The following is a 26361-nucleotide window of genomic DNA, read 5'->3' on the forward strand; positions in this document are numbered from 1 at the left end:
GGCTATGTCTGAAGGTTCTGAGGAGGAGACGGTTGGTCTGGGTGGAGCACCATCAAGATAGCTGATTTCTTTTCTGCTTCTTATGCAGGGACAGGGATACTCAGTGTTTCTTGAATTAATGTTATTTATAACCTCCTTATGGCTTATTAAGTTTTCTTAAATTCAATAAAAGCAGATGGAGATTCTCTGCAGAGAAGTTACCACCTGGAGGTTGGTGGGTTGGCAGGCCCTTGTAGGCAATCTGTCCCTAACCTGCGCCTGCCCACAGGACCCTGGTTCCCCACCGTGGGAGCCTTACCTTAGCAGGGTTGAGTGCTGTGATGATCCACACACAGTGGGCGTTGTTATCATACTGAATGGGGAAGTTGGGGGAAGTGATGATGCCCGAGGGGCCTCGGAGGTGGGCATCACACATCCGGGCTGTGGAGAGGAGATAAGATAGACATTTCAGTTTAGAGCAGATACAGCCCTTCCCATCTCCCACGCACAGCCCTTAAGCGACGCTACCTGGACAGAGTCTACCCAGGATCCACCTGCTACCACCACCCATGCCCACCTTTCCCAGCAGGCTCAGAGGACGCCACAGTGCCTGGAGCACTGTCTTATGGGCAGTGATGAACTGCCAAGGTAGACTCAACACTCTCCTGAAGTCTATTCTTCCCCCCCCCCCCCCAGCTCCACCGAGAGAAGGCAGCTCACCTTTCTAGAGAGTGCGCAGACCAGGGCTGGGTGGGTCACAGGCACCTAGGGACGTGCCGAGTATCCTGTGCCATCCCTTCTTGAGGCTTATTTTTCCAAACCAGTGATGTGCTCTGAGCCTCTAGACTACGTGCCAAGTAGCCTCTAGACTGCGTGCCAAGTAGCCTGACTTCAGTCCTTTCCTCGACCTCCTTGTGGGCTTCCCGAACTAGAGTCTCAGGATGTCCTAGTGAGGGCCACCCTACTGGGCTCAGCATGCCTGTGCCTGGGGACTCTACCAAAAGGCCTGACTCGGTCCAGCTCCAGTCACCAGAGTGGCTTCAGAGGCAGCCTGTTGCTCCTCTCCTCCATTCCCTACTCAGCCCAGGCCTTGGAACAGGCTTTTGACTGGAAGCGTAAAGACTCAAGGTGAATTAGAAGTGCTCTCCTCAAGTAGATATAAAGTGTTATCAATCACGGCTTAATCTAATTAAGCTCTTTAAAATAGCTTCGAAACTAATTAGATTAAGGGGTGATTGATCTCATTTAAGGTTCCACGTTGGGTCTAGGTGTTGGCTGCCGTTTGAAACCATGTGCTCGGAGTCTTAGCCACCCCATTTTTCAACGTTAGCACACGGCTATTTTAATAAAGGGCTCCGTGAGCCTGGGCTGTCATCGCCCACATGGTAATTCATTCCAATTGTAGGCAGAGTGCCTAAGAGTAAAGACGGAGTGCGCAAACTCAATAGGCCTAAGCATGTGAAATGGGCGTGCTGTCAGAGTTGCTTTTGGCTGATGACCTCAAACTTCTGGAAGCTCCTCTGTGTGGAGCCAGGCATGACAAAGCTCCAGGCTTTCCCAGAGAGCCCCTCCCTGAGGGGTCTGAGAAGCAGGACCCAGGGCCCCCTCCCAAGTGTAATGAATCACTACTCATTGTGTGCGTTGATTTCCATGCTCATTAGTTCCAACATTTATTATGGGCCAGCCAGAATCTGGGTTAAGAAAAAATGTCAGCAGGGCCCCGTCTCTCTCAAGGACCACAGCCAAAGCTGGAGGCATAGGTGAGACCCCAAAAGCCCTCACATACGAGCACAGCAGGCATAGTTACAGGGCTGTTTTGAGGGGCTCTGGGTCAGCACTGGTGTTCCTCCCCCCAAAAACTGAGTTAAATATGGATCGAGTTTATTCTTTGTGCCTGTGTGAAGGTTCCTGGGTGTGCACAGACCAGAGGTCAATGCTGGGCAGATTTCTCCATTGCTTTCCAGCTTAGTTATTGAGACTGAGTCTCTCAACTCATCGGAACCCAGAGCTCACTGATTTGACTAGGCTGGCTGGCTGGCCAGCAAGCCCCCAGAAACCCCTAGCACTGGGGTTACAGGTGTGCACTGCCACACCCAGCCTTTGCATGGGTCCTCATGATTGCGCGACAACTACCTTATCCACTGAGCCACCTCCCCAGCCCCTGAACTGGGTTTTGACACCCCAGTCCCCATGCTCTCCTATGTATCCAACTGCTCCTCTCATTTTGTGGTCATACTTGGGGAGGATGGCACAGATGAGGACACGCCAACCCTGGGGTCTCAGCAACTTAGCCTTTCCAGTCTAAATCTGGCTGTTCAGGCCGGAAGGAGTGAGGACCCCCTCTCTGCCCCTGACTCTTTCCCTTCCAAGTGAGAGAGGTGACAGCATCTCAGTGAGTTCTGGTGTGAAGCTATACATGACAGCCAGGAAGACTCCTGTGCTAGGGACAGGATTCAACAAAGGGGGTCTGCCAGACTCAGCGTCACAGACAGGAAGACTGTGTGCTAGGGACAGTCTCAGGTCCTGGGTCTGTGAGACTCAATGTCACAGACAGGAGACTCCTGTGCTAGGGACAGTCTCAGGTCCCGGGTCTGCCAGACTCAATGTCACACTCACTTCCTTTCTCTATAGTCAGGATTACCTCCCAGGTTACGAGTGCTAGTCTAGCTTTCTTGAAGCTTCTATGTGTGTCTCTAACGACATTCATTCAGGAGTACGTGGGCGTCTTACTCAATCACTTCCCACTTTAGCTTTTGAGAGAAAATCTCTTACTGCATCTTGCCAATTTAGCTACGCTGGCCGACCAGCAAGTTCCAGCTCCCCACTTGCTCTGCCTCTTTAGTGCTGGGATTACAGGTACATGCTGCTACGCACGGCTTTCTTTTTTTCTTTTTCATATTGGTTCTGGGGTATTGAACTCAGGTCCTCACGTTTGTGTGACAAACACCGTACTGACTGAGCCACCTTCCAGGGAGCCTAGGGAGCTTCTCTACATAGGCTTTTCTGTCTGATATGATCCCCACCTTTACAAAGAGGACCTGAGGATTCAGTGCTCTAGCCCTGCAGAGCATCCTCACATCCTCACACAACTTCCCTGGCAGCATCTCCCACCTCTTTCGGGAAGTCTGATTTTGCTGCCAAAAGACTCGATTTATCCTGTGCCTGTTTCTAAGAATTAGATGGTATTTGCAGTGTGTTAAAATATGCCAAAGGTAATTAGAGAGAATAGGTCAAAAGGCATTTACACTTTAAGGACTTGGAGGGGTTTAATTAAAATATTACAGTCTCCAGATAGCACTGAGTACCTTAAGACTGGTTAAGGATGGAATCTCAGCTGCCTTTTCTGTCTGCTGTCTAGGCAAGGTCAGGCAAGGGATGCGCCAGACAGACAGACACCTTCCCTCTGAGCAGCCAGCTCCAGGGATCCCACCAGCAGATGGAGAGCTCCTTGCTGTGACCCAGATGGGCTGGCCAAATGGCAGCTTCTCAGTGTCTGGATCAATGAATGAATGTATCTTCCCATTTTCCTATTTGCAATTTCCCTGTCTAGCCTCTTCTCCAAAGACTCCTGCCCATCTTCTGGGGTTCCCACTCTTTCCTTGGGACATCACTGTGCTATGTGGCTGGAAACAGAACCACCTGGACCCACAGACAATTCTAGACTTAAAAGAGTATGACTGCAAAGCAGGGAACCAATTCAAGACCAAGAGGTGTGCAGTGCAAATGCCCCATCTCTAGCTTCTCCTGAAATCTGATTGCTACCTCGATTCAGGCTGCCTGCTCTTGCTACTCCTACGACTGACCTCCCTCCATCCCTGAACACAATTCCTAGCTCACACAAGTTAGTTATTATTTTTTTTTGACAAGGTCTTGTTATGGTAGCCTAGGCTGACCTGGAACTTCGGTCTCTTGCCTTAACTTTCCCAGTGTTCGACACGCAGACATGCGCTATTACACCTGGCCTCTCACTACCCATTCAAAGGTCAACAAATCCCCATTGTAGTGCAACATCTTCCGAAGCCTCCTGCCTAACAGAAGTCTTTCTTCTCCTCTCTGAGCCCTGCTTCTGATGTCTTCTGCAGTGAATGCCTGTTCCTTCTGCTGCCAGTTCTTCCTGTGAATGTCTGCCAATTCCGGGAGCTTATATCGGACCATGGCAACTACCGGGGTCTCTTCCATTTTCCTGGTTTCCCTTCCATCCTACCATCCTAAACCAGCTTAGACCTCATGGTCTACCATTATGGTCATGTTTCTGCAAATGCCAAGTCTCTCTTCTCTCTCCTCTAGTCAGTTGCCTGGGAGACATCAATTGTGGATTGTCTCCCCAGTATTCTCCACAAAACTGAGCTTTGACAGGAAAAAGAAAAAGAAAAGAAAATCACAGGAGAGGGAAAGGTGATGTCTTCGTAACCTCATTACCAACCTCAAACGCTTCCGGGGAAGTTGCCAACCGCCCTGCTCTTGCTACTCAGAGGTCCTCTCATGCCTTCCATATGCCCCTCGGACCCTTTCTCCTTCCCTTAACCCCACTCTGTTCTCCTGGCTGATGAGTTTGCTGCCTTCCTGTATTTGGAGAAAACAGGAAGCCATTTAGCAGACACCTCTTCCTCTTGACTCCACAAGGTGCAACCTGCCTGATGTTTATCCTACTCTCTCAGAGAGGTGGCCCCTTTGAAGTGCTGGTTCCTTATATAGGATCTGGACCACTGTCCCCTCCATCCAAGGAACAGCCACATCAGGGGCCACACACCGAACCCTGGAGTCCTTAGAACCAGGGACTCCGGCCGCCACAGCCACTCTTCTCTCACTGATACTTCCGGCAGGATCACCCTGTTCACGACGTCCCTGGTGCCCTACATCCTAGGCCCTTCCAGTCTACTGACCCTAAACTTCTTCCCATCTACTGGACCCTACTGACTCCCTTTTCCCTACCCAGACTGGGTCTCAAGACCACTCACCAGCATCTCCAGCTCCTCATATTTACCTGGTCAAAAGCCTACCTTGGCTCAAATATCCTATCTACTCTTTTTACTTCTTAACTTCAGGGCCTGGTGGCCACTGCGACAACAGTGGTCACACCACAGATTCAAGGTTTGCCATCCAAACAAGTCAGCCTCCTATCTCTGGTCCTCCTTTGAATCCATCCCCAATTCTCTGCAGAATAGGTCCAAAGTTGTGCCAAGTCATTTAATCCCACTGGTAGCTAACCCTTGACCTTTCTGACTCAATGGCCCATCTCTGCTTGAGCAACAACACACATGCCTTGGTTTCCCTCCTACTCCTCTGACCACATTTTCCTCCTTCTCCATTTACTCTTCCAAAGCAGTTGCATGAATCCCACGTGGGGGTTCTCAGTATGCTAATGGCAATTTTTCTATATACTTGAAATTCAGTCAAAACAAAGCCATTAGCGGGGTGGGGGAGCTGCTCCACACTGTTCCCCCACATTCCAGCTCTGAAGGAGGTCCAGGTGCACTTCTCAAGTGCAAGCAGCCCAGAGCCTTTGGAGCAAGGGGTTGAAACAGCTCAACTGATTGGCTTCGTGCCCTTGGGCAAGTTGGCCAACTACTAGAAGCTTCAGCTCAACATGAAATATGGTTATTGCCACTTGCCTCATAAGGAAAGGATGAAAAATGCCTAGTGCCATGCTTTAGACAAGTATAAATGGCTTAATAAATGGGAGCTTTGTCATTAGCACAAACAGGTAAGGGACTTGGGGACATTCTTAGGGATGGGACAATGCGGCCTGGGTTCTAATGATTCACTAAGACATCTCTGCCAGATAAGGAAAGAGGAGAGAGGAAAGAAGGGAAGGGACAGGAGAGGAAGGAGGGAAGGGACAGGAGAGGAGGGGAAAGAGGGGACAGGAAGTAGAGAAGGGATAGGAGAGGAGGGGAAAGAGGGGACAGGAAGGAGGAAAGGGACAGGAGAGGAGGGGAAGGAGGGGACAGGAAGGAGGGAAGGGACAGGAGAGGGAATATAAGGTGGACACCAGTGTTTAAGGGGTTGGCTCAGGAATCTGCTCTTGTGATGGCCACTAAGGAGGAAGACAGACATTGTAATGATCATGCCATTTAGTCCAGCCTGCTTTGTGCACAGTTCCCAGGTTCCCCTTCCAGTTTACAGTCGAAGGAAAAGATAAAGATCCATTTCAACAATGTCTTCTCTGCCATTGGTGTGTTAATAACAAAGGTGGGACTTGAACTTTGAGTCCAAGTATGGTATTCCAGCCACCCCAAATTATTGTATTCTAAATGCATATGCACAGACAGACAGACACACATACACAGAGACAGACACACACACATGCCCACATACACAGAGCCACACTTCTTGTTCACTCCCTGTCATGTGTTTGGTGACATCGACGTAACACAACCTGTGTTCTCCCTTTCTCTTAGCCTGCTCTGCATGACCAGGCTTTTATAGGACACTAGGTATTGGGCTATGTGTCTGCAATCCCCGCACTTGGAGGGTGGAGGCAGGGGTGTTCAAAGGATCAGGGTCATCTTTGGACACTGAGTGAGGTAGAGGCCAGCCCGGGCTACATGAGGCCTTGTATCAAAAGTAAAACCAATGAAGGTTTTCTAGGAGTCAAGGCAGAGGCTAACTCCTGAGGGAGGGAAAGGAGAAGCTGGAGCACACCATCGATTTCAAAACTTCCAAAATGAGGGCACGGTGCCATCGCCCTTAGTCACATCAATCATAAATCCGGTTCATTCTGGTGGCCCTCGCACGTTTACAGGGAACCTATTCTTCGCTTGTCTGTGCGTTTTAGTATAACTAATTGTGCGGAGATGTGAATGATTAAAGCCACGGCACATTTTACACGCACTGGCGGGAACACAACACCCCAAGTGTGGTGGCCAGAGTGCTTTAGGTTGCCGTCTTTTGGCAACCTGTTTCAACGTGGAGCTTCGTGTAATTGAAGGGCTTTTGTCCCTTTTCAATAGTAACAGCAAGGTTCACTCATCCAAGCTGTCCCCCCTCCACCCCACACCACCCCCCCCCAAAAAAGAAATAACAATTATAGTAGAAATTCCAATTAGTTTAAAACAAAAGATCAGGGGGGAAGGCTTAAAGGCTGCCGGAGGAGACCACTGCATCTAAGATGGACTTTTGGGAAAGCTAGGGAAAGATTGCCCGAGTCTAAGCCCTGGCCTTCCCTCTCCACAGCCTGTGCAAGAGGAACAATGAGGAGGAGGGCAGGAGAAGGCAGGAGGGTCAGGCTGTGCTGAGAACTCTCCCCCACCTCCCATGTCAGTAAAGTGCCTGGCTTCCATTTCACAGTCCCCAAGCAGTGAAGGAGTGGTTTTCTCCTTCCATAACGAGGGTACTGTGGTGAAGGCTAATGAAGGGCCTCAGCCAGGGCTAGCGAGCTGTGGGACCACAGAGGAAAAGCGAGTGGCTTCTGAGAGAACCCACAGCCACCAGAGGACGAGGTGTGGGCCAGCAAGCACGGTAAGCTACACAGGTGTGTGCATGAGCCCCGCAGGCGGGCCCAGCCGGTTCTAAATGAGCACTAATGAAGTTCACTGCTTCACTTGGTGATGTTGTGGGGGAAACAGGGTAGTGTGTCTTCAATTTAGCAGGGAAGGAAAAGGGATTCAGCGAGGGAAAGGGCCTAAGGGCACACAGCTACAGAGTTGCAGCAAAGGTTGGATTTGAGCGGCCACCCTCACCACCCACTTTCACACTGGTAAGGCGTGCAATGGGATAACACAGGGGAAAGGAGCCCAGTGCATAGTGGAAATGGGCAGAGAGTTAAGTGCAGTGTCAGAATCACTAGGGATGGCTTCGATGGGGCCCAGAACACATCTGGAGAAAAGAAGCGAGCATATCGCTTGATGAAAATCCTTCGAGAATGCTAGCCCTTCCTCATCCTGGGCTTTTGTGAGTTAAGTGTCATGACTAAGAACAAACTTCCTCCAAGGGAAAAGAGCCCACCACTGTCAGAGGACCTTGCTGCCCGGGCTTCTAAAAGAAGTTCTGAAGGGACAGAGTGGCCCAGGGTCTCCTGGGCACCTTTCTATGCAGCCATCGTCTTAGAGTTCTGCACGTAGACTCACGGGCCATTCAGTTATCCATCCATTCCACTGACTCAGTCAACACTTGTTATAACGCACCTACTGTGGACGAGGCCATGTCCTGAGTGGTGACCAAAACAGGGGTCCCTGCCCTCTACAGGCTGTCCACCTTCCTCCTAACACCTACCAAGCCACAAAGCGTTTATGTCGCCTCAGCATCACCCGGTCAGCACCCTGAACCCTGCGGCCGAGCGTGGGCAGGTACTATTGAATGCATTTGGAGGGAAGAAGGTTAGCCCAGAGGAAGTAGGGAATCTGTCCAAACGGTCAGTTATACTGGGGATTCTTTTCTTTGTGTTTTTAATTGTAAATAAAAAAAAATAAAAGGCAGTAGTAGCCATGGAGGTTCTTTGGAATAACCGGGCAGAGAGGAGCAAAGGACCATCATACACCGCAGATCGGGGACACCTTAGAGTTGAACAAATGGGCGTGAATGCAAGCAAGGCCTGCTTGAAGACATTTTCATGGCTCCCTGAGATTCCTCATCAACACATTTTTAAGATAGACCGGGTTTTAGCTCTGACTTTGTGCGTTCTTCTGTATGATAATGGTCTGGTTGTCTTCCACAGCCCCCTCTCACTCTGCACGAATTTTATCTTGATGCAAAGGTGCTTAAAAAGCGAAGTATCACCTCTGGTCAGAAGGATCCATACTAGAACCATTTTAATGGGCCCTTTAGATAGACCTTCTCTCCGAGAGGGGTCCTCTGCTCTCTGGGGCTGTCTAACAGCTGAGTGCCGTCCTGCCCTGCTGACGGCCTTTCACCCACTTCCAGGGCTTTAATATCACTTATGGCCACTGGCAGGCAGTCTTCATCGGCTTATGAGAAGGTGGGCAGTAGGGCTCTTGAGGACAGGTACACTGTCAGAGAAGCCCACAGAGCCGCCTTTGGATGCCATGCTTTGTATATATCTCTGCATAGCTAAAAGCATTGCTTCAGAAGCCACAGGTCTGTTTACTGCTGAGTGTGGGAAAACAACAAGGACGCCGGGGGCAGAAGGCTGGGATATGTCTCTGTTATAACAGATGGATCTAACACAGGAGTAGAAGGGGTGGCTTGCTTTCCTGCTTCTGTGTGGTTCTGATCTCTGTGTGCACCGAGCCAGCAGCCCGCTTTCCATGGCCCTCTCCCATCAGACTGTGAAGTCCACGCAGGGCACGGGCTATGTCTGTCTCCCCACCTCTCTATGCCTGCTCTTAGCAAAGGCCTCGGCACAGAGAAGATGACAATAAACACGGTAATTAGTCAAAGATGTAGGACCTGAGTGCTAAGGAGCAGCAGAGAGCAAGAAGAGGCAGCCTGGGGGGAAGGCCTCGGGCTCCAGGCCCTGGCTGTCTGCATGGCCTCCCTTCTGCAAGTGCCCTCACCTCGGCAGACTGGCCTGTGGTCACTCCAGGCTGCAAACATGTCGCTCACTTTCATGCAGGTGATCCGCTTGGACCCTTGCAGGTCATAGCCTTCGTTGCAGGTGAACTGGACGCTGGATCCTAACCTGGGAGACAAGGTGTGTGTGAGTTCATTCCCTGGGCCTGCCCAGCCCTGCCCTGAGGAGTACGCCCTGACTCCCGAAACAGATCTCCCAGGGGGAAGTTCTTTCTCCTTCTGGCCTTTCATCTGGGCTCTTCTGTTCAGCACTTAAAATCTGTTGGAGGATACAGCTCCCTTCATCTTAGTTGTTTGGGAGCATTCAATGGTTTTAGGTTTGAGTTAAAGGGGACTCTGTGAGCAGAGAGAGCTGCTGTGAGAGAGGCATCAGTGAGGGCTAAGGGTGGATGGATGGGACTCATAAATCACGGTGGAGAAGGAGGACTATGGGAAGATGCCTTGCTAGTTCAAACCTCTGCAAAAAATTCACCGTCCGAGGGGCTTTGAGGTACCCCCAGATGACTGTAGGCCTGTCACCATTATGCAACACATCAAAGAGTGACCCTTTAAATTCTGGCTGCATTCATTTTGTGACAATTAACATGGGCATATTTTAGTGATGCTCCTTCACAGCTCACAAGGCAGGGACATCCTCCCAAACGTCAGACTAGGAGGGACCACAGCCTTCCCCCAAGCGGTGTCACTCCTCCAGCCATCCCACCCCATCTCCAGAAGGGGCAGGCCTTGTCCTCCCCATAACCAGGCCACTCCACCCCATGTGCAGCCAGAAAGTCCCCCAGTAGGTCTTACCTGAAGTCTGAGCCTAGTCTTTTGCCCTTTTCAGGTATTCCAGGGTCTGGACACATATTATGTCCTTGGGACACACCAACCTGAGTTACTACAAGGCAAAAAAACAGCACACACATAGACAGACAGTCTCAGAAAGGCTCTGGGCTGAGCAGTGTCTTGGGGTGGGAGGAGGAGACAGGATGAGGCCCTGCTCCCCCAGAGCTGTGGAGGATGTCGGGACTCTCTACCGGACAGGGTTTTCCTGACTGTAAAGTGGGAGACTGCTTTTGATAAAAAATCCTTTGCAAGAAAAATCCAAGCGAAATTCTTTGGGATCCTGTGGGCTCTGAGACAGCCCTCCTCCCCAACAGCCATCCTGTTCCCTCATCCCACACCAGTGGCCAGAAGTGGCTTCTCCAAAGGCTCTGGTGACCTCCCCATCCTGCACTTCAGGTCCAGGGATGGAGACTCTAGATGAGATGACTCCGCCCCTCCCCCCTCAGCCCCAGATGGAGAGATGACTCAAAGAAAGTTAAATAAAAGGTGAATGCATGGTCAGAAACGGTAAAGAATGAGAGAGAGTTGCAGCCTCAAGTTCAAAGCAGGGACTTAAACTCAGATGCGGACATTTTTTCTGCGAGCCAGCTTCCCATCAGACCCCCCCTCCCCCCAAACAAACCACACAGTAAGCAAGTACCAGAATACTCTCTCCCATCCCTCCCAGTACTACCGGCCAAGTGCACCAACCAGATGTTATCTGGGCTATTTCTATGACGGTCTCACACCTTTTTACAAAAACCATATGCATGCCTGCCTGAGCTAGCGCAGAGCTTGGTCTCGGACGGACGATACAAATCCAGCACACACAGCGGGCACCTCCTGCGTCCCTGCCTGCTCATTACTCTTGATGGTTCACATAGGTCAGGCTGAACTAAACTCATACCTCTGGATTCCCAGAGTGGAGGATGACTGACAATGAAAGCCAGGCGGACAGCTTGGCCAGAGAAGCTTCATTCAAGGACCCACCAATCCCATGACTCCAATGGCAACTGAGGGGTTACGGGGTGTCTACAGCAACAGTCTCTGGGCTTGCTCATATTCCCTTCTTCCACTCAGCACCCTGTAATGTGAGAGAGGTACTCCACCCCTCCCTTAGACCCTACTCACTCATTCCCATGGAGGGCACATGCTCATTGAGCCCTTTTTTGCACAAGACTTTCTTTGGCTACAAGGGGAGATGCCAAGGGTGGTCTGGAATGACCACTATCTTCAAGGAGTTTCCCGTTGAGGGAAGCCATGAAACACTGAAGAAACTTCAGGATCAAAAGTAGAAGGTGATGAAGGGATGCTTAGATGGGGGACCAGTTAGTCATACACTACTGGGAGAAGTGTCAAAGTTTTCCCAGAGGAGGTGACATTGAACATGGATCTTCTAAAGCAGTGAGATTTAGACACCTGGGTACAGTGAAAAGGGCAGAAGACAGGCAGAGAAGACTAAGGTGAGGCAGAGAAATTGGGGGGTGTCAGGTGCAGCTGGAGTTTAGGGAGGGGGAAGAGTGTCAAGGTGAGAGGCAAGGCTTTTGAGGGGCTGTGAGTCTTATCCTGAATAAACAGGAGTAGGGGCTGCTGGAGAGCCTGTGTAGCTGGGTGTGTAGCACTTTAATCCCAGCACTTGAACAGCAGAGTTCTCCCTGAGTTCAAGGCCGGGTTGTTCAACACAGCAAGTTCCAGGTCAGCCAGGGTCACATGATGAGAAAAAAAAAAAAAAACCAACCAACCAATCAACCAACCAAACAAACAAAACAAAACAAAACAAAACAAAACAAAAAAACAAACCCAAGATCTAAAACAAAACAAATGCAGAGTCCTGGGCGGCAGAAAGGTCTTCCTTAATGAAAGGAAGGTCTCTCTCTGCTCGTTCGAGTCAAGGTGACGAGAGTCTGGTAAGGTGTGTGGCGCAGGGAAAGGATGCAGAAAAGGGGGTCACCAGACAATGTAGAGCGATGATAAGGCAGGAAGAGGGGGAGTGGGAGCCTCATGAACCTGGGGCTGTGGGGACCCTGGGAGCTGATGGAAGGTGGCGGAAGGTGGGGCACGGCTGAGGCTTTGGTTCACTGCTGCAAGTGGAGGCCTGGAATGGCCCCTGCTCACAAGTAGCACAGGGGGCTGCTGACAAGGGAACCCCAACACTGACACAGGTTCCCCTCTCAGGCCAGACACCGGCTGAATTCTCTGTTGTGTGGCAATAGCAGCAAGACTCTTAGGTGGCTCCACACTCCCGAGTTGAGGCGTCTCTCTGGGCATTGGTTTTACCCTGTTCCTTTCCTTATCAAGCCTGTACTTCCAAGGGCTTTACACTCACATCTTAATAGAACTATCCCCACCAACCCCGAAACCTGCAGGCTGGGACAAGACTGAAGTCTCTGAAGCAGAGGAGTTTTCAGGGAGTCATGGTGTTTGGCCCGGATAAGAAAGGAGGCAGTAATTGGGGTCCCCAGGTCAGCAGGAGTGTGGGAACTAAAGGTGGTGGCAAGGAGGGGAAGATGGTCCCTCATCCCAAGAGCTGCCCCCGATGGCTTTGTCATTCATCCTGTGGACCATCCCTGCAGCAGATTCTAAGCTCAGGTCCTGCTCATTCAGCTTGCCAACCCAGGGTCCCTTGCCAATGGAAACACCCACCCCTCAGCAGCACCTTGAGAACTTCCAGCAGTTCCCACCACTTCTGCCCTCTCATTCGGTTCTGACCACTATCAAGGAAGTAGGTGAGGCTGAACCAGAGCCAAGGATGACAAAGCCCTGCCTTCCTGAAGTCAGCCAGCCCCTGAAGTTTAGGCACCATCCAGGAAGTTAGAACCCACTGAGGCAACTCACGTCCAGCCAGCACCCTTTCTCGAGATACTGACATCCTCCGAAGACATACCAGGCTCTCCAGGAAACAAGCAAACTGACATCCCAGGATCAGATGACTACGTGGATTGCAGAAGCAAAGGGCATTCCCCTGTCTTCAGCACTTCCTACCTCCACTGCCAGTCTAAACCCAGATACTTGCATCTGACTTGCTGTTGGCTACTGGGGGTCAAGAACTCGGGGTAATCCAGACCCCACCCTCGAGGGCCCCACAATAAGGGAAATCTATGGCAGCACTTTCTACCCAAAATGAAGGGAGATGCCAACAGAGGCACTGCCAGGAGCCAGGGCCAGAGGAGGAAATCAGTAGGGCCTGCCCCTTCCCTTAGTTCAAGACATCTGTCCGTGGGTGTGTGTGTGTGGGGGGTCTGGGCAGAATATAAAGTCCATGCAGATATCAGCAGCTACCGTGGGGCAATTTGAGCCAAGTTCACCCCTGTTTGAGGAAGTTTTACAATGGAGATTAAAAGTTCGTCATAAGAAATATTAGACTTGTTTCTTCAATTTTCTGGGGCTGCTGAGGACAGCTAGGAAAGGTATAGGTGATAAAAACCATGAACTCCCTCTAAGATAAATGCATCTCTAACATCACATGTATTTTTTTCTCAGCTACTTTGTGGGCCTTCTACAGTAGAGCAGGCCCATCTTAGATCCAATAGCATCCTAAGCATTTAGCACCTGTAAAATGCGATGCAGAACCCTAGCCTGCCTTCCCCCAATCTGTGGGAGGAAGGCAGGCTAGGGTTCTGCATCGCCATTTTACAGATGTTAAAACTGAGAAAGTAGTTCCTCGGGTAGCATGGGATAAATATTTGGTTCCCCCAATTTTAAGCATTTCTATGAGCTTGTTTCTGGCTCTGTGGCAATGTGTACAACGAAGCCACAGTGGCCTTGGCTCATACGGTCTCCATGGCTACTCTGTATGGTCCTGGGCTGGTCCCATCTCTGATCCTGATGTCCTTAGTCGAGCACGAAAACAGGGTCTCCTAGCTTCCTTCTGTCATCCAGCATCCTGGAGCAAAGACCTACAGATTAACCCAACAGCCACCAATACCTCTGACTGGAGGGAACTTGAGACTGGGATGAGCCCCCGCACTCTGATTCATTCTAGTCAGGTTCCCAACTGCCTCTGCCTTCCACTTCTTGTGGCCACAGATACCTGCAGAGACCTTGGGAACCTGGTGGTTTTCTACCATCTCTCCTTACCAAGTATATGTCTGGTAATTAAAGAAAAATGAGTGCAGGAAAGTGAGTCAGGATGGGGCAGGAGAAGAAACAGAGAAGAGGGAAGCAGAGGGCAGGGATGGCGAGGGGGGAAGAGGACAAGGACAGCTGAAAGGAGTGACAGGAAGGAAACAGCCATAGTCCCCTCAGGGACAAGAGTAGCCTAAGACAGAGTGTCTGCACCCCACCCCAAGGCTCACAACCTAAATCCCTTCATCACAGGCCAATCAGGTGTCTCTCTGGACATGATGCTCTAGACCATCCCCCAGCACCAGACCTCTTCATCTTCCAAACCAGGGTACCAGGAACAAGTTCTCAAAGACGCAATTTGCCCAAGCAGGGTGCCGCCATGATTTCCCCACCACCCATAGAGCCAGGACCCAATTCCCCACTTTGCTCTTCCCAGACACGTCCAACACTCATAGCGGGGCTTATTAGACTTGCCCCTTCTTCCTCTTCAACCTCTGACCTTGGGAGTCGACCCCCACCCCTCTAGATCCCAGCCTGAAGAGACGCCAGAAAGAGAACTGTCTTAGCAGGTGGAAGTGATTTAAAAGGAAAAATAAAGAGAGAAATGCACAGTAATGACTCCCTGGACTGCAGATCGAATGGGAGGTGAGGAGGGAATTGGAGGGAAGCAATGGAAAGAGAAGGCAAAGGGCAGCCTGGGGCTGCTCCCTGGCTGCAGGCTCAGCGAGGCCATGCGCAGATGGAGGGAGGGAAGGACCAAGGAAGTCATCTAGCAGAGGCTGGCTTCCCTGCCGTCACAGCTGGTCACAGCACCAGAGGTTCAGATCCGAGCATGAGGCCCGAGGCCCTGGCATGGGGGGCAAGGCCAGCCGACACTTACACACAGACGTCTTCTGGTTGTTGTCTTTGCTGGGCATCAGCTTCACGCCTCGGGACTTCAGTTCGATTTGCTTCTTGACTAGAGAGGACAGAGAAGGAAAGAGGGTTAAAGAGGGAGCCTGCAACCTGGACAGGGTTCTTGTAGAATGAGGGGTGCCCACTCTTTTGACAATGTGGCATAACATTGTCATCCACCTCCTGAAAACCATGGAATCCAGCAGCAACAAGGACATTGCCGACAACAACAATCTCCTTCTAAGTGAGCTTATGATTTCCTATCGGGCTGTATTCATGGCTGTGTTGGGCTTCATGTGGTCCACATGAGCCACAGGTTGGACACACCTGCAAGTCAGATTCATCCTGTCTCTTGGCTTAGAATAAACATCCACGGGGAGAGACTTCCTGTACAGTCAAATAGCAAGGAGTGGCAGGTTCTGCCATGAAGGAACCGGCCTCTGAGGGAGACTGGAGAGAGGACCTGCCACCTCTGTGATATCTGAAGGGTTCTGGACCTGCTGAGGCTCTCTCCTGGTGAAGTTCTGCTACTATTGAGGTTCCTGGGTATGAACTACCTTCAGTCTTCTCCTTCGGGAGCCTCTTGTGGGCATCTGCAGCCAGCTAGGTTTGGACCTGGAGTGCTCCTCCCCAAACTATGTACTAAGGGTTCAATTGTCAGTCTGGGATACTATCAATAGGTGCTAGAAGCATCTGCAAGTGGGACTTATGGGAAGGAAGTCAGGTCATGAAGCATGTGTCCTCAAAAGGATTCTTTGGTCTCCAGACTCGTCCTGTTTCTCTGTTTGATTCCCTGCTGCCATGGTGAGTGGCTCCTTCACTAGATGCTCTCTCCAGCATGGACTACACTGCCATAAGCCCAACTCATAGATCACAGAAGCCTCTTGAAATCATGCGCCCAAACAACACTTTCTTCTTTTTAATTTGATTCGCCTCGGGTATTTGCTATAGCAATGGAAAGCTGATGAATGCATAATGCACCGCCTGCGCGTTTGCTACTCTGTAGATTCTTCCCCAGCCAGTTTCTGAGCCAGCCCAGACAGGGAGTGGCAAACTAGGTCAAGCTCAGATTGTCACTGTTCCCCATATCGTATCATTTGTGATATGGATAGTTTGTGGTACTGGGAATTAAACCCAGCACTCATGCCTAGCAGGCAAGCACTCTACCACTCAGCTATATATAGCTTTGCCCTGTGGTATGATTTTTGTAGCCATGGCAGAAGTGAGGTATATTTCTCTTCTATCCCTTGACCTTAGGTTTGGCTACTGGAAATTTGGAGGCCTTGAATCCAAAGTCTTGAAAAGTACCTGCTGGACTAGACTTCTCTGTTGCATCTTTATCATCATGGGAAGATGTGGCTGGAGGGTTGAGCCAACAGGTTCAGTCAGACCCAGCCCGCACTAGCTGACTTGGGGTCAGGGGAAGCTGAGTCCCGGAGGTCACTGAGGGGTGGAACTTGGGTGGCTGCCTGATGGGTTAAATAATAGTCTTGGTTCTGTCTATTCGACAGGTCCTCTGCTCTTTGCTGAATGACATGCAAAAGACAGAGCTCCTGGTGACAAAGGCCCATCCTTGTCCTCATCAGTGCCCCTTGGTCTGGCTTCTCCAGTCCTCCAGGGCATTCTCCTAGCTATCACGGACTCACTGCGTCTCAGTTGGCCCCTGCTGCTGACTCAGCCCTGCTGACTGATGCCCAGCAGTGGTAAGAGCTGTGCCTAGGCACTTGCTATGTGCCAGGCCCTGGGTGCTTTACATGTTCCTTACTGGCCTCCTTGGCTCCTGGCTCTCAAACCACACATGATCCCACACAGGAAATCCTCCCCAATATCTAGAGCCACTTCCGACAATCTCCATACCTGTCACCCAAGCTGTTGCTTCCTCCTCTCTGGTTGCCATGACCTTCCAGCTTTCTCTTTCGCCTCTGAGTAGCTGCTCTTAGCAAAGGTCATTGGAACCTTGGGTTGGCATGAGTCAGACTATGCCACATTTGTTTCCACTTGGAGTTCTTTAGTGGAGCACAAGCCGGAGTCCGTAATGACCCACAAAGACCAAACTGCTCTCCTCACGACCTCACTAGCTTTCTCCTTGACCTTCACCTCTCCTCGCCAACTTCACAGGTCTCCCTGGGGTTCCTGCAATGTGCCAGGAGTACTGACCACCTTGGTTGCCAGTTTTTCTAGAATGCTTCCTCTTACATATCCGTGACTAGCTCCCCCTTTCTCCGGAAGTAGTAGGGCGAAACCCTTTCCCTCAGTGAGCCTTTGCTCCGCACCCATGAAAATGACCCCTCCAGTTCTCCAGCTCTCTTGCCCATCCCGAGTTCATCTCCTGAGCGTTCTACCATACCACACCACTTCTAGTTTTGTTTCTTTAGTTAATTAATTAGTTGGTTAATTAATTAATGTTTGAGGCAGGCTCTCACTGTGTAGCCCTAGCTATCCTAGAACTCATTATGTAGACCAGCCCGGCCTTTAATTCACAGAGCTCTGCCTTCTGCCTCCCCAGTGCTGGGGTTAAAGGCGTGCACTGCCCCTGCACCTGGTTCATTCATCATCCCACACTGCAGTGTAAGCATGGCCAAGGCAAGCCCTCTTGTTAGCTGCTATATTCTCAGTGCCTAAAAGATGCCTGGGGCCCCAGGCATCAGTCACTGCGTCCTTAAGCTTCCAACCTCTTTGCCTGGTAGCTGTTACGCTTACTTGATAGAAACTAAAACCGGGAATCAAGGAGGGTCAGGTGCCTGCAGTTACAACACAAAGAGAAGGCCCAGATTTCCTGTGACTGGCCCCTTACGTGATTCCAAGAGTACTCGCCACCTTGCCCAGCCTCTCCCTGTCTATCCTCAGGTCAGTTGCTGAAGGCTCAGGCATTTAATTAGGACTGGAGGAAACACACTCCTTCCCAAACCAACGTCCATAGGGTCAGGTGTGCAGGGGGTTCTCCCAGTGCCCCCACTTCTGGCTAAATAGAAAAAACAGGCGAGGAATTTGTTCCCCTGACAAGGATGGTTTCTGTGGAATGCATGATGGGAGTCAGCCACTACCACGGAGCTCCATCCTCCCTTCGCGCTCTGGAACTTCCTTTATAAATGTACATAGCTTTCTGTGTGTATCCAGCAGGAAAATTTCCAATGAACACTAACATGGGCACATTATCAAAAGGAGGGCATTAGTAGGGAAACATGCATTATTCAAACCCTGCTAATACGGCGTGGCTGAGATTCAACCCTCCCTGGGAGAAGCGGAGCTGTCCGAGTGCCATGAGGAAGGTTGAAGTATCTGTCCCCAAGATCCCGGGGCAACAAGGTTGAGTGTGGGGTCTGTGGCCCAGTGCAGCCCATCCGAATCAAGTCGGCAGAGATGGCTCGTCACACCTGACCAAGAGGCAGGGGTGAGGCTGGGGGATTCATTGCAGATTCTTATTTCTGAGTCTAGCATCTATTGGAGGGAAGGGGGTGAGGATGCATGCAGAGCAGCACAGACACTATTCCCAGGGGCTCATGCCACACGGGGTTTCCTTACAGCTATATACGGGGTGTATGAGCTGTGGGTATGAAGAGAGAGGCTGCTGGGGCTGGGGGATGCTCTTCCTCTCTTCTCAAAATTGCAGTAAGGGAAAGCCCCCGCCCCACAATCCTCTGTCCTCTTGGGACCCTAGGAAGACTCCTGATTTGGGGGTCTGTGCTGCCTAGTTTTCTGTCAACTTGACACAGCTGGGGTTATCTGTAAAGAAGGAACCTCGACTGAGAAAATGTTCCTACCAGACTGGCCGGTGGGAAAGTCTATGAGGCGTTTTCCTGATTAGTGACTGTCTGGGAGAGGGCCCAGCCCACCGTGGATGTGGTCATTCCTGGGCAGGTGGTCCTGAGGGGCGTGAGAAGGCAGAGTGAACCATCCAAGAGGAGCAAGCAGTAAAAGGCACTCCTCCATGGCTTCTACTCCAGCCCCTGCCCCAACTTCCTTCAGTGACAGCCTGTGATGTGTATCTGTTAGCTGAAGTAAACCCTCTTCTCTTCAAGTTGCTTTTGGCCATGGTGTTATATCATAGCAACAGAAACCCCACCTAAGACAGGATCCACCCCAGAAGAAGTGCCTAACCCTCAGGTTCAGGACCTGGCTGCTGCGCTGGGGTCAGTAGTGAATGACATCATCCCCCAGACCAAGTCAGAGCACACTTTCATCCTTTCCTTTCCTCTTTCTTTGACTACAGGAAGAAGTCTACCAAGGTTGAGAGCGCTAAATGAGAAGGAGTCTAATAAGTCAATGTACATATTAACTTTGTTACTTTTTACTCTTGGAGCCGGGTCTCAAGGTTTGCACCATTCAGAATACCTTTGGGTATCAAAAGGTTGCTGGACACACATCAGAATCTATGAAGACGCCCTGCCAGGTTTAGTTGGCCCAGGCCCTGCCTCTGGGAGGTAGAGCCTGTAGCTGGCCCACACCGTGAAGGAGCTGAAGAATGGGTCAGTGTTACCATCGATACATAAAATGTCTCTGGAAGGCTCATGAAGCCCGGGGTACTAGCTGATGGAACTTACTTGGAAAGGAGCGAAGAACTTTAACAAGAGTGGGTCCTGCCTGGAGGAGGTCGGCCATTGGGGTATCTCTTTAGGGTCTGTGTCCTGCGCCAAACCCTTACTGTGTGTGTGTGTGTGTGTGTGTGTGTGTGTGTGTGTTTGTGTGTGAGTTTACCGAGTACTGTGAAGTGGGTGACTTTGCTCCATCAATCTCCACAGTGACGGCCAGCCTCACCTCAGGCCCTCGGTGATGGGCTCAGTGGACCCCAGGCTGAAACCTTTGAATGGTAAGCAAAAAATAAATCTTTTATTCCTGAGATTTATTTTATCACAGCAACCAACATCTAAACAGAAATGGCTCTGGAGATGTGGGGGTTGGTACAGTGGGGTCAGGAGCCTTTGGAACTAGTTTGGGGAGGGAATTTAGAGGAATTTTGAGAAACTGCCTGAGAAGCCTTGAATGTTGTGAGCAGAGATCAATGGGAAGTTTTGATTGGACTGCAGAAGATAATCATGTAGACAGGATCTCTAATGAGAACTGGATGCTGGACATCCATGTTACATTGTGGCAATGAACTCTCCTAGATGCTGTTCAGGCTTTAAAGCTCTGGAGTGGGAACCACTACTTTTTCTTGGTTAAACGGCAGTTGTATTATCTTGGATGGAATCAGGAACTTGTTATTGTTTTTATTTAAAGATTAAGGATGGCTTAAGGGGCCACCTTTTAATGTCAGGTTAACCAGGGGTGGACTCAGGATGGACTGAGAGACATCTGGGGCGGTGGGACAGCACGCAGGCGCGTGTGCCCCGTGAGCATCTCCAGACATGATCAGACTGGGAGGGCCCTGACCTGGTCCGTGATTTTATTCATTGACAGATTTCAAATCTGAAAGGATGACTAGGAAGTTGGAACTGCGAGAGGTGGGTTTCACTGGAGGAAGTGGGTCCCTGAAGGCATGCCTTTGAGGGGTGCAGCTTGACCTTGGCCCCGTGGCTGTTCTCTTCTTCCCGATTACTTGAGGCTGCTGCTCCACCACCCACTCCCAGCATGCCTCAGTCCCCAACTGATGGAGTCAGTGGCCTTTGAACCAAAACAAACCTTCCCTTTAAGTTGTTCCTCTTGGGTGTTTGTCTAACAAAGTCAGAAATGTGGATTTAGGTAAGATTTATATCACCAGGGACATCAGCATCAAAGAGCCACCTTCACATGCTGGGTGGGGCCTCAGCTTCGAGGATCCCAGGGACACAGCCACACATAGGTTTTGCATATAGCAAAGCAGCCTGCCCAGGTAGGCGGACCATGGCACACCAGGGGAAATTAGCCACAAAGTGAACTCACTGATGCACTAACTCAGAAGATTCAAGTGGACCAGGGAGCCAAGGGGCAGTGCCCAAGCACAGAGCAGGGGTCCCTATGGAGCCCCCGAGAGCACGACTGCAGGACCAGTCAGAAAGGAGGGTCGGTGAATAGTTGGGAAAGTCAGTAAGAATCTTGGGAATTTCTGGAGTACGTTCATTCACATGGCCCATACATTCATCCATTAGTGGGCGTGCCCGTAAATATTGTGCAACTGGGGTTGCCTTCAGGCACTAGTTGCTAGAAAGAGGGAGGGTCTTACCTAGGAGGCTGGGGAGATGGCTCAGTGGTTAGACTGCTTACTGTCCAAGCAAGTTCAGATCCCAGAGCCCATATAAATACCAGGGGTATTATGTTGCCTCACCTAAATTCTAGCCCTAGAAAACAGAGACGGGATCCTCAGAGCAAGCTGGCTAGCCAGACTGGAAATATCAGTGAATCTGGGTTTGATTGAGAAAGCCTGTCTTCATGAAGAATGCAGAGGAGTGAATGATGAAGGAAGACTTCAGGCAACAACCTTAGACCTCCAAAAGCACACATCCACAAGTGCGTGTTCACACACATACATACACACATGAACACGCATGTAAATACTTTACACAGAGACACATGAAAAGAAGGAAAAAACAAGAAAGATTCTGTGATCATCAATGAAGTAAAGAAAAGATGCAGCCTGGTGCTGCCTTGGTGTTTCTCAGCACACTCAAATGTATACCCCTCGGTGCACATAAGCATATAGGTGTCATCTCTGCGTATTCGGTCATTCATGTCTGCAACAAGAACTCTCATGAGCATACATGTGAGCCTGTGGCTAAAAATATTCACACAGAGAATGCAAGTCACACTTGGATATGTGCTTTCTCACTGTAGGTGCAGAGTCAGGACTCCCGAGAGCAACATGCCAGCTCAAACCGGTTGATGGAAATCCTAGTAGGGACATCCGTCTCCTCCGAATGAGAAGGACTGCCAGGCTGCCTGCTTATCCCTTCCGTCCTGGCTAACTATACAAGACATTTCCCTGCTGTCATAAAGGTTAGCGGAACTCATGGGATGCGGTGAGCAGGAGGAAGCTGGTGGTACAAACAGCTCTCTAGTTTGAAGTTCAAGTTATCAGACTGAGCTAACAGGAGACAAGGGTATCTTCTCAAAGTGGGACGCCTGTCCTCTCCCTATGGCTCTGGGAGTGCAGACATAGACAGAGCCTGTGTCTGTGGATTCAGACTCAACATCCTCGGCCTGTAGCTGGCTGTCCTGTTGGCAAAGTCAATCCTAAGTCCCTTGTGATCACTCATCCCCAGAGCGTTTGCTCACCCTCAGAAAGTTTCCCCAACCCTTCTTGCGAGGCTCTCAGCGGCTCCTGTTTAGTCTTACCCTCTCTTGCTTAGATTTTGTTTTGCTCCCTTGAGTCCATTTCTTGAAAGCTGCATAGGGTAGTAGTTTGAAAACTGAATTCTGATCTCCTCTTTTGGGGACATAAGAAGGACTCATGCACATCCTGCATCTCACTTCCTTCACAGATGCTGCACCGCTGCTGCTGCTGAGGACCAGCCTCGCTGCTCCATCACCCGATGGAGCCTCGTCAACCACTCTCATCCTTTGCTCGCGTTCAGAACACTAGCGACAATTTGGACACATGCCCGAGGCCGAAGGCTATAGGATGTAGACCTAGCAGTTGCTGGAGCCACCTCATGGAACCAATGGGAAGAATGGTGATTCCTGAAGGCAGCTAGCATTGTCTCTGGGCCAAAGGATTCATAGGACGAATCCACACTATAAGCGCCAGGCTTGATGAGGAAGGGGCTGGATAGAATATCGTTACCAGCTACTGCACTGTCATGCAGAGTTGAATGGAAGGATCAGGGCAGAGGTGGTCTTCTGGTAGAGAACAGGCCAGGTGTCATGGTACATGTCAAGACCGTATTTAAAGAACTTAAGATTCAACCTAACCCAGGACATTCCTCCAAAGAGAGGATTCATGTCTCACCACAAGGTCTGCAAATACAGATAGGGAATTTAGTGGCATCATTTCTGACATCAACCCCCAAAGGTTGGCAGGGTACCAGCATAGCAAAGGACAGAGAAATATTGAGTGATCAGTTAGAAAATGAAGGCACAAAAGACTAGACACCAACTCCCATGCTGCACACAGCACATCTAAATGCAGAGAAGTAAGCCTTGGCATGCCTACGTTTCCAGGGCCCAGGGCATTGAACTCTCTTGAAACTGACAAAGACCATCAAAGGTCTATACTGCCAGAGATCACTTGGATACGATTTAGCTTGAAGGTCCAGCAACCCATACTCAGGTCAGACATGCGCTGCCACAGCCCACAGGCCACACAAAGCAGTGAGCAGCTATGAACATGGGCCAAGAAAAATAACAAGCTTACTTAAGACATGACGAGATATTTTTTTTGTGATGAGTTTTGTAACTTGGTTACGTGTCAAAAGGCTGGAAGTGCCTGCTGGGCTCTGATGGCACAGAGATCATTAGCAAAGCCATTGTGATCGATGGCGTGGTGTTTGGAAAGGAGGGCACGGCCCTGATTCATGAAGGACTTAGAAAACGTGGGAGAGGCTCTGGGGACAGAAGATGGTGGCATGTTCTTACACAGAAAAGGTGACGAGGCAAACCTGAACGGGAACATTTGTGTAGCAGTGAGGTTCTGCTACTAATATCCTGTGGCAAAGGAAAACTAAGGGGACGTCTGGCAGAATGTCAGTGCAGTAGCTGCGCCGAAGGCTGATGGTGACATGGAAGGAGACAGAAAGAAGTGGACACAGGTAGGCCTGAGGGGTTCGGGATATGCCGATGGGGAATGCACTATCAGGGTGCTCTGGCGTCCTTGGAGTCACTGTCCCAGTTAATGAAGAACAAGCGACTGCGTAGAAATAATGCAGAGAGGAACCCGAGTCCTGGCACCGACCGCTGCCGAGAAGCCGACTGTTGAAGGATCACTGATAATTGAGAAAATTATGCAAAGCTCCTCAGAGCTGGCTGCGCGTGATGCTTGGAGGCGTTTCAAATCTGACGGAAAGTCTCATGGTGGCCCAGCTGAGGTTCTGAGGAATGCATTAGTGGACGCTGTTAGTGTGACCTCTTGGTTAACCACCGAACAGTGTGTGACTACTAGAATTTCAGAAGGGAAGGAGACCCCTGCTCTTTGCATTGTAGAGGGCACGGTGTGTGTGTGTGTGTGTGTGTGTGTGTGTGTGTGTGTGTGTGCGCGCCACACACACTGTCTCTGAGCCACCAGGGTTCACATGGAAAGACAGGCAATGGGAGGGGCAGTGGAGTGCAGGCTGGGATGTGGTTGCAGGATGAACAGGCATCAGACAGTGATCACTGGGTGAGAGCTGAAGATAAAGGATTCATGCGTGAGAAGGGGGATGCTCCACCCTTGTCTTTTCTACTGCACAAGAAGTCCAAACAGGAATTTAAGAGGTTGGGTGGGCGTATGGCTGAAGGCTCCCTTTCCTGAGCACCCACCATGTGCCAGGGCCACCTTTCACTTCCCGTAGTCCTTATGGGGCGAACCACATTCTCTGTCTCCAGAAGAGAGGGACTGTAATGGGTGCTAGGCCATCACACGTGTGAGGGAAGATGAGTGTTGTCAAGATCTGAACGTGAAATGTCCCCCAAGGAAACACGGGCTTGAACACTTGGTCCCTGGCTGGAAGAACTGTTTTAGGGGCTTGAGGAACCTTTGGGTGGTGTGGTTCAGTTGGAAGAAGAGGTTTCTCTTACCCAGCCCTCTCATTCCCACGCTCCGGTTGGCATACTTGCCTGGGATGGGCAAACACTTTCCGGGAAGGGGCTGCCTAATCATGGACATGGGTTTTGAGGCCACCCTCCTTGGCTAGGAGCAGTCTGTTCTCTGAGAACAGGACCAGGTGTGAAAGAATATGATTGCAAATATGCTTCAGGGAACCCGTCTTCTTGGAGGTCGAAATCTGGGTTTCATGTGTCATGAAATATTACGTGTGTGTGTGTGTGTGTGTGTGTGTGTGTGTGTGTGTGTGTGGTGTGCGCACATGTGCACGCATGCATCTGTAAGAGCACAGTTCATGTTTGTGCTCATACATGCATGTTTTGGGGTGTGTGCACCCGTGCACTGACCAGAGGAGGCTGTCTGTCGGGTGTTCTGCTCGAGATTTCTCTTATTGCCTTGAGACAGGGTCTCTCACTGCACTTCAAGCTAGGCTGGCAACAGGCAAGCCGCGGAGATCCTCCCGTCTCTGCCCCATTGGGAGCTGAGGTTACAGGCCCTGCCTGGGTTTTTACAAGGTGCTGAGGATTTGAACCCAGGTTCTCACGCTTGCATGGCCAAGTGCTCTTGCCCACTGAGCCATCTCCCCAGCCTCATTTCACTGTGTTATTTTCCCCTTTCCTTTCAGCTGTCTCAAAGCACAGAACCCATTGTTAGTTAGGGATCTTTCACAAGCAGGGTGGGCTGGACTGGGGCTGCCATGGAGGGAAACACAAATGGCCTCAGTGCCTTCCATGTGCAGGTGCAGACTGTCTGGGCATTCTCTACCCAGAATGCTCTGTTCTACTGTGTGTCAGCCCTCTGTGTGAGAACCATCTTATCTCACTACCTCTTTCTTTTCATTGGTTTTGTCTTGTTTTTGTTGGGTTTCTACCCCATTATAAGTCCCTCCAGCAAAAAGAACTCTCCCATTATATCAAATCTGAGAGTTTTTAATTGGACCCAACTCTGGCTTTCCTCACACTGTAGCGAAGGTACAGGTTCCCCTCTGTGCCTGCCTTTAAACTCTTCTCTCAGCAGCGGAGCTGAACCTCAGACACTCCTCCTCCTGTGCCAGCACATAGTGATGTCACATAGGGAACACTGTGAACTACAGACAGGAAGGTCACTCCTGTTCTGGCGGCCAGTTAGAGCTGAGACTGGCTAGGGCTCAGACCTTCTGACACCAAGGTAGTAGCTGGAATTGTGCCTGGCCACGAACACAACTAAACTCTCTTATGATTATTATCATTGTCATTGTTGCTGTATGTATGGATGTGGGTGTGTGTATTTGCATGTATTTGTGCAAATGTGTGCATACGTGTGGAGGACAGACACTCATGACAAATGTCTTCCTCCACCTTATTCTTTAATGACTGAGGTAGGGTCTATCACTTGAACCCAGGGCTTGCCAGTTTGGTCAGCTAGCCTGCTTGCTCAGAGGATCTGCTGTTTCTACCACATAAGCACTGGAGAAACAGGTGCACTGCCACGCTCACTTGACACTTGTGTGAGTTCTG

The 26361-nt window shown here is 50.5% G+C and overlaps 1 protein-coding gene across 4 annotated transcripts in view; it reads right to left on the reverse strand.

Annotated features, from left to right (window-relative positions):
- The window catches only part of Csmd2 (CUB and Sushi multiple domains 2), a 560352-nt gene that overhangs the window by 255614 nt on the left and 278377 nt on the right, over positions 1–26361 (reverse strand). For 2 of the 4 annotated variants that reach the window (XM_041651747.1, XM_041651746.1), the window contains exons 7-10: positions 15203–15280; positions 10243–10330; positions 9435–9559; positions 299–420 (exon numbers count right to left, since the gene is read on the reverse strand). In XM_041651747.1, coding sequence (XP_041507681.1) covers positions 299–420; positions 9435–9559; positions 10243–10330; positions 15203–15280 — 413 coding nt within the window. The remainder of the gene's footprint in view (positions 1–298; positions 421–9434; positions 9560–10242; positions 10331–15202; positions 15281–26361) is intronic. The other 2 variants (XM_041651748.1, XM_041651749.1) reach the window with 2 other exon arrangements.

The sequence above is a fragment of the Microtus oregoni genome, unplaced genomic scaffold (assembly GCF_018167655.1).
Source record: "Microtus oregoni isolate MIOR12 unplaced genomic scaffold, Mior012 000005F_ref0000423, whole genome shotgun sequence".
NCBI lineage: Eukaryota > Metazoa > Chordata > Mammalia > Rodentia > Cricetidae > Microtus > Microtus oregoni.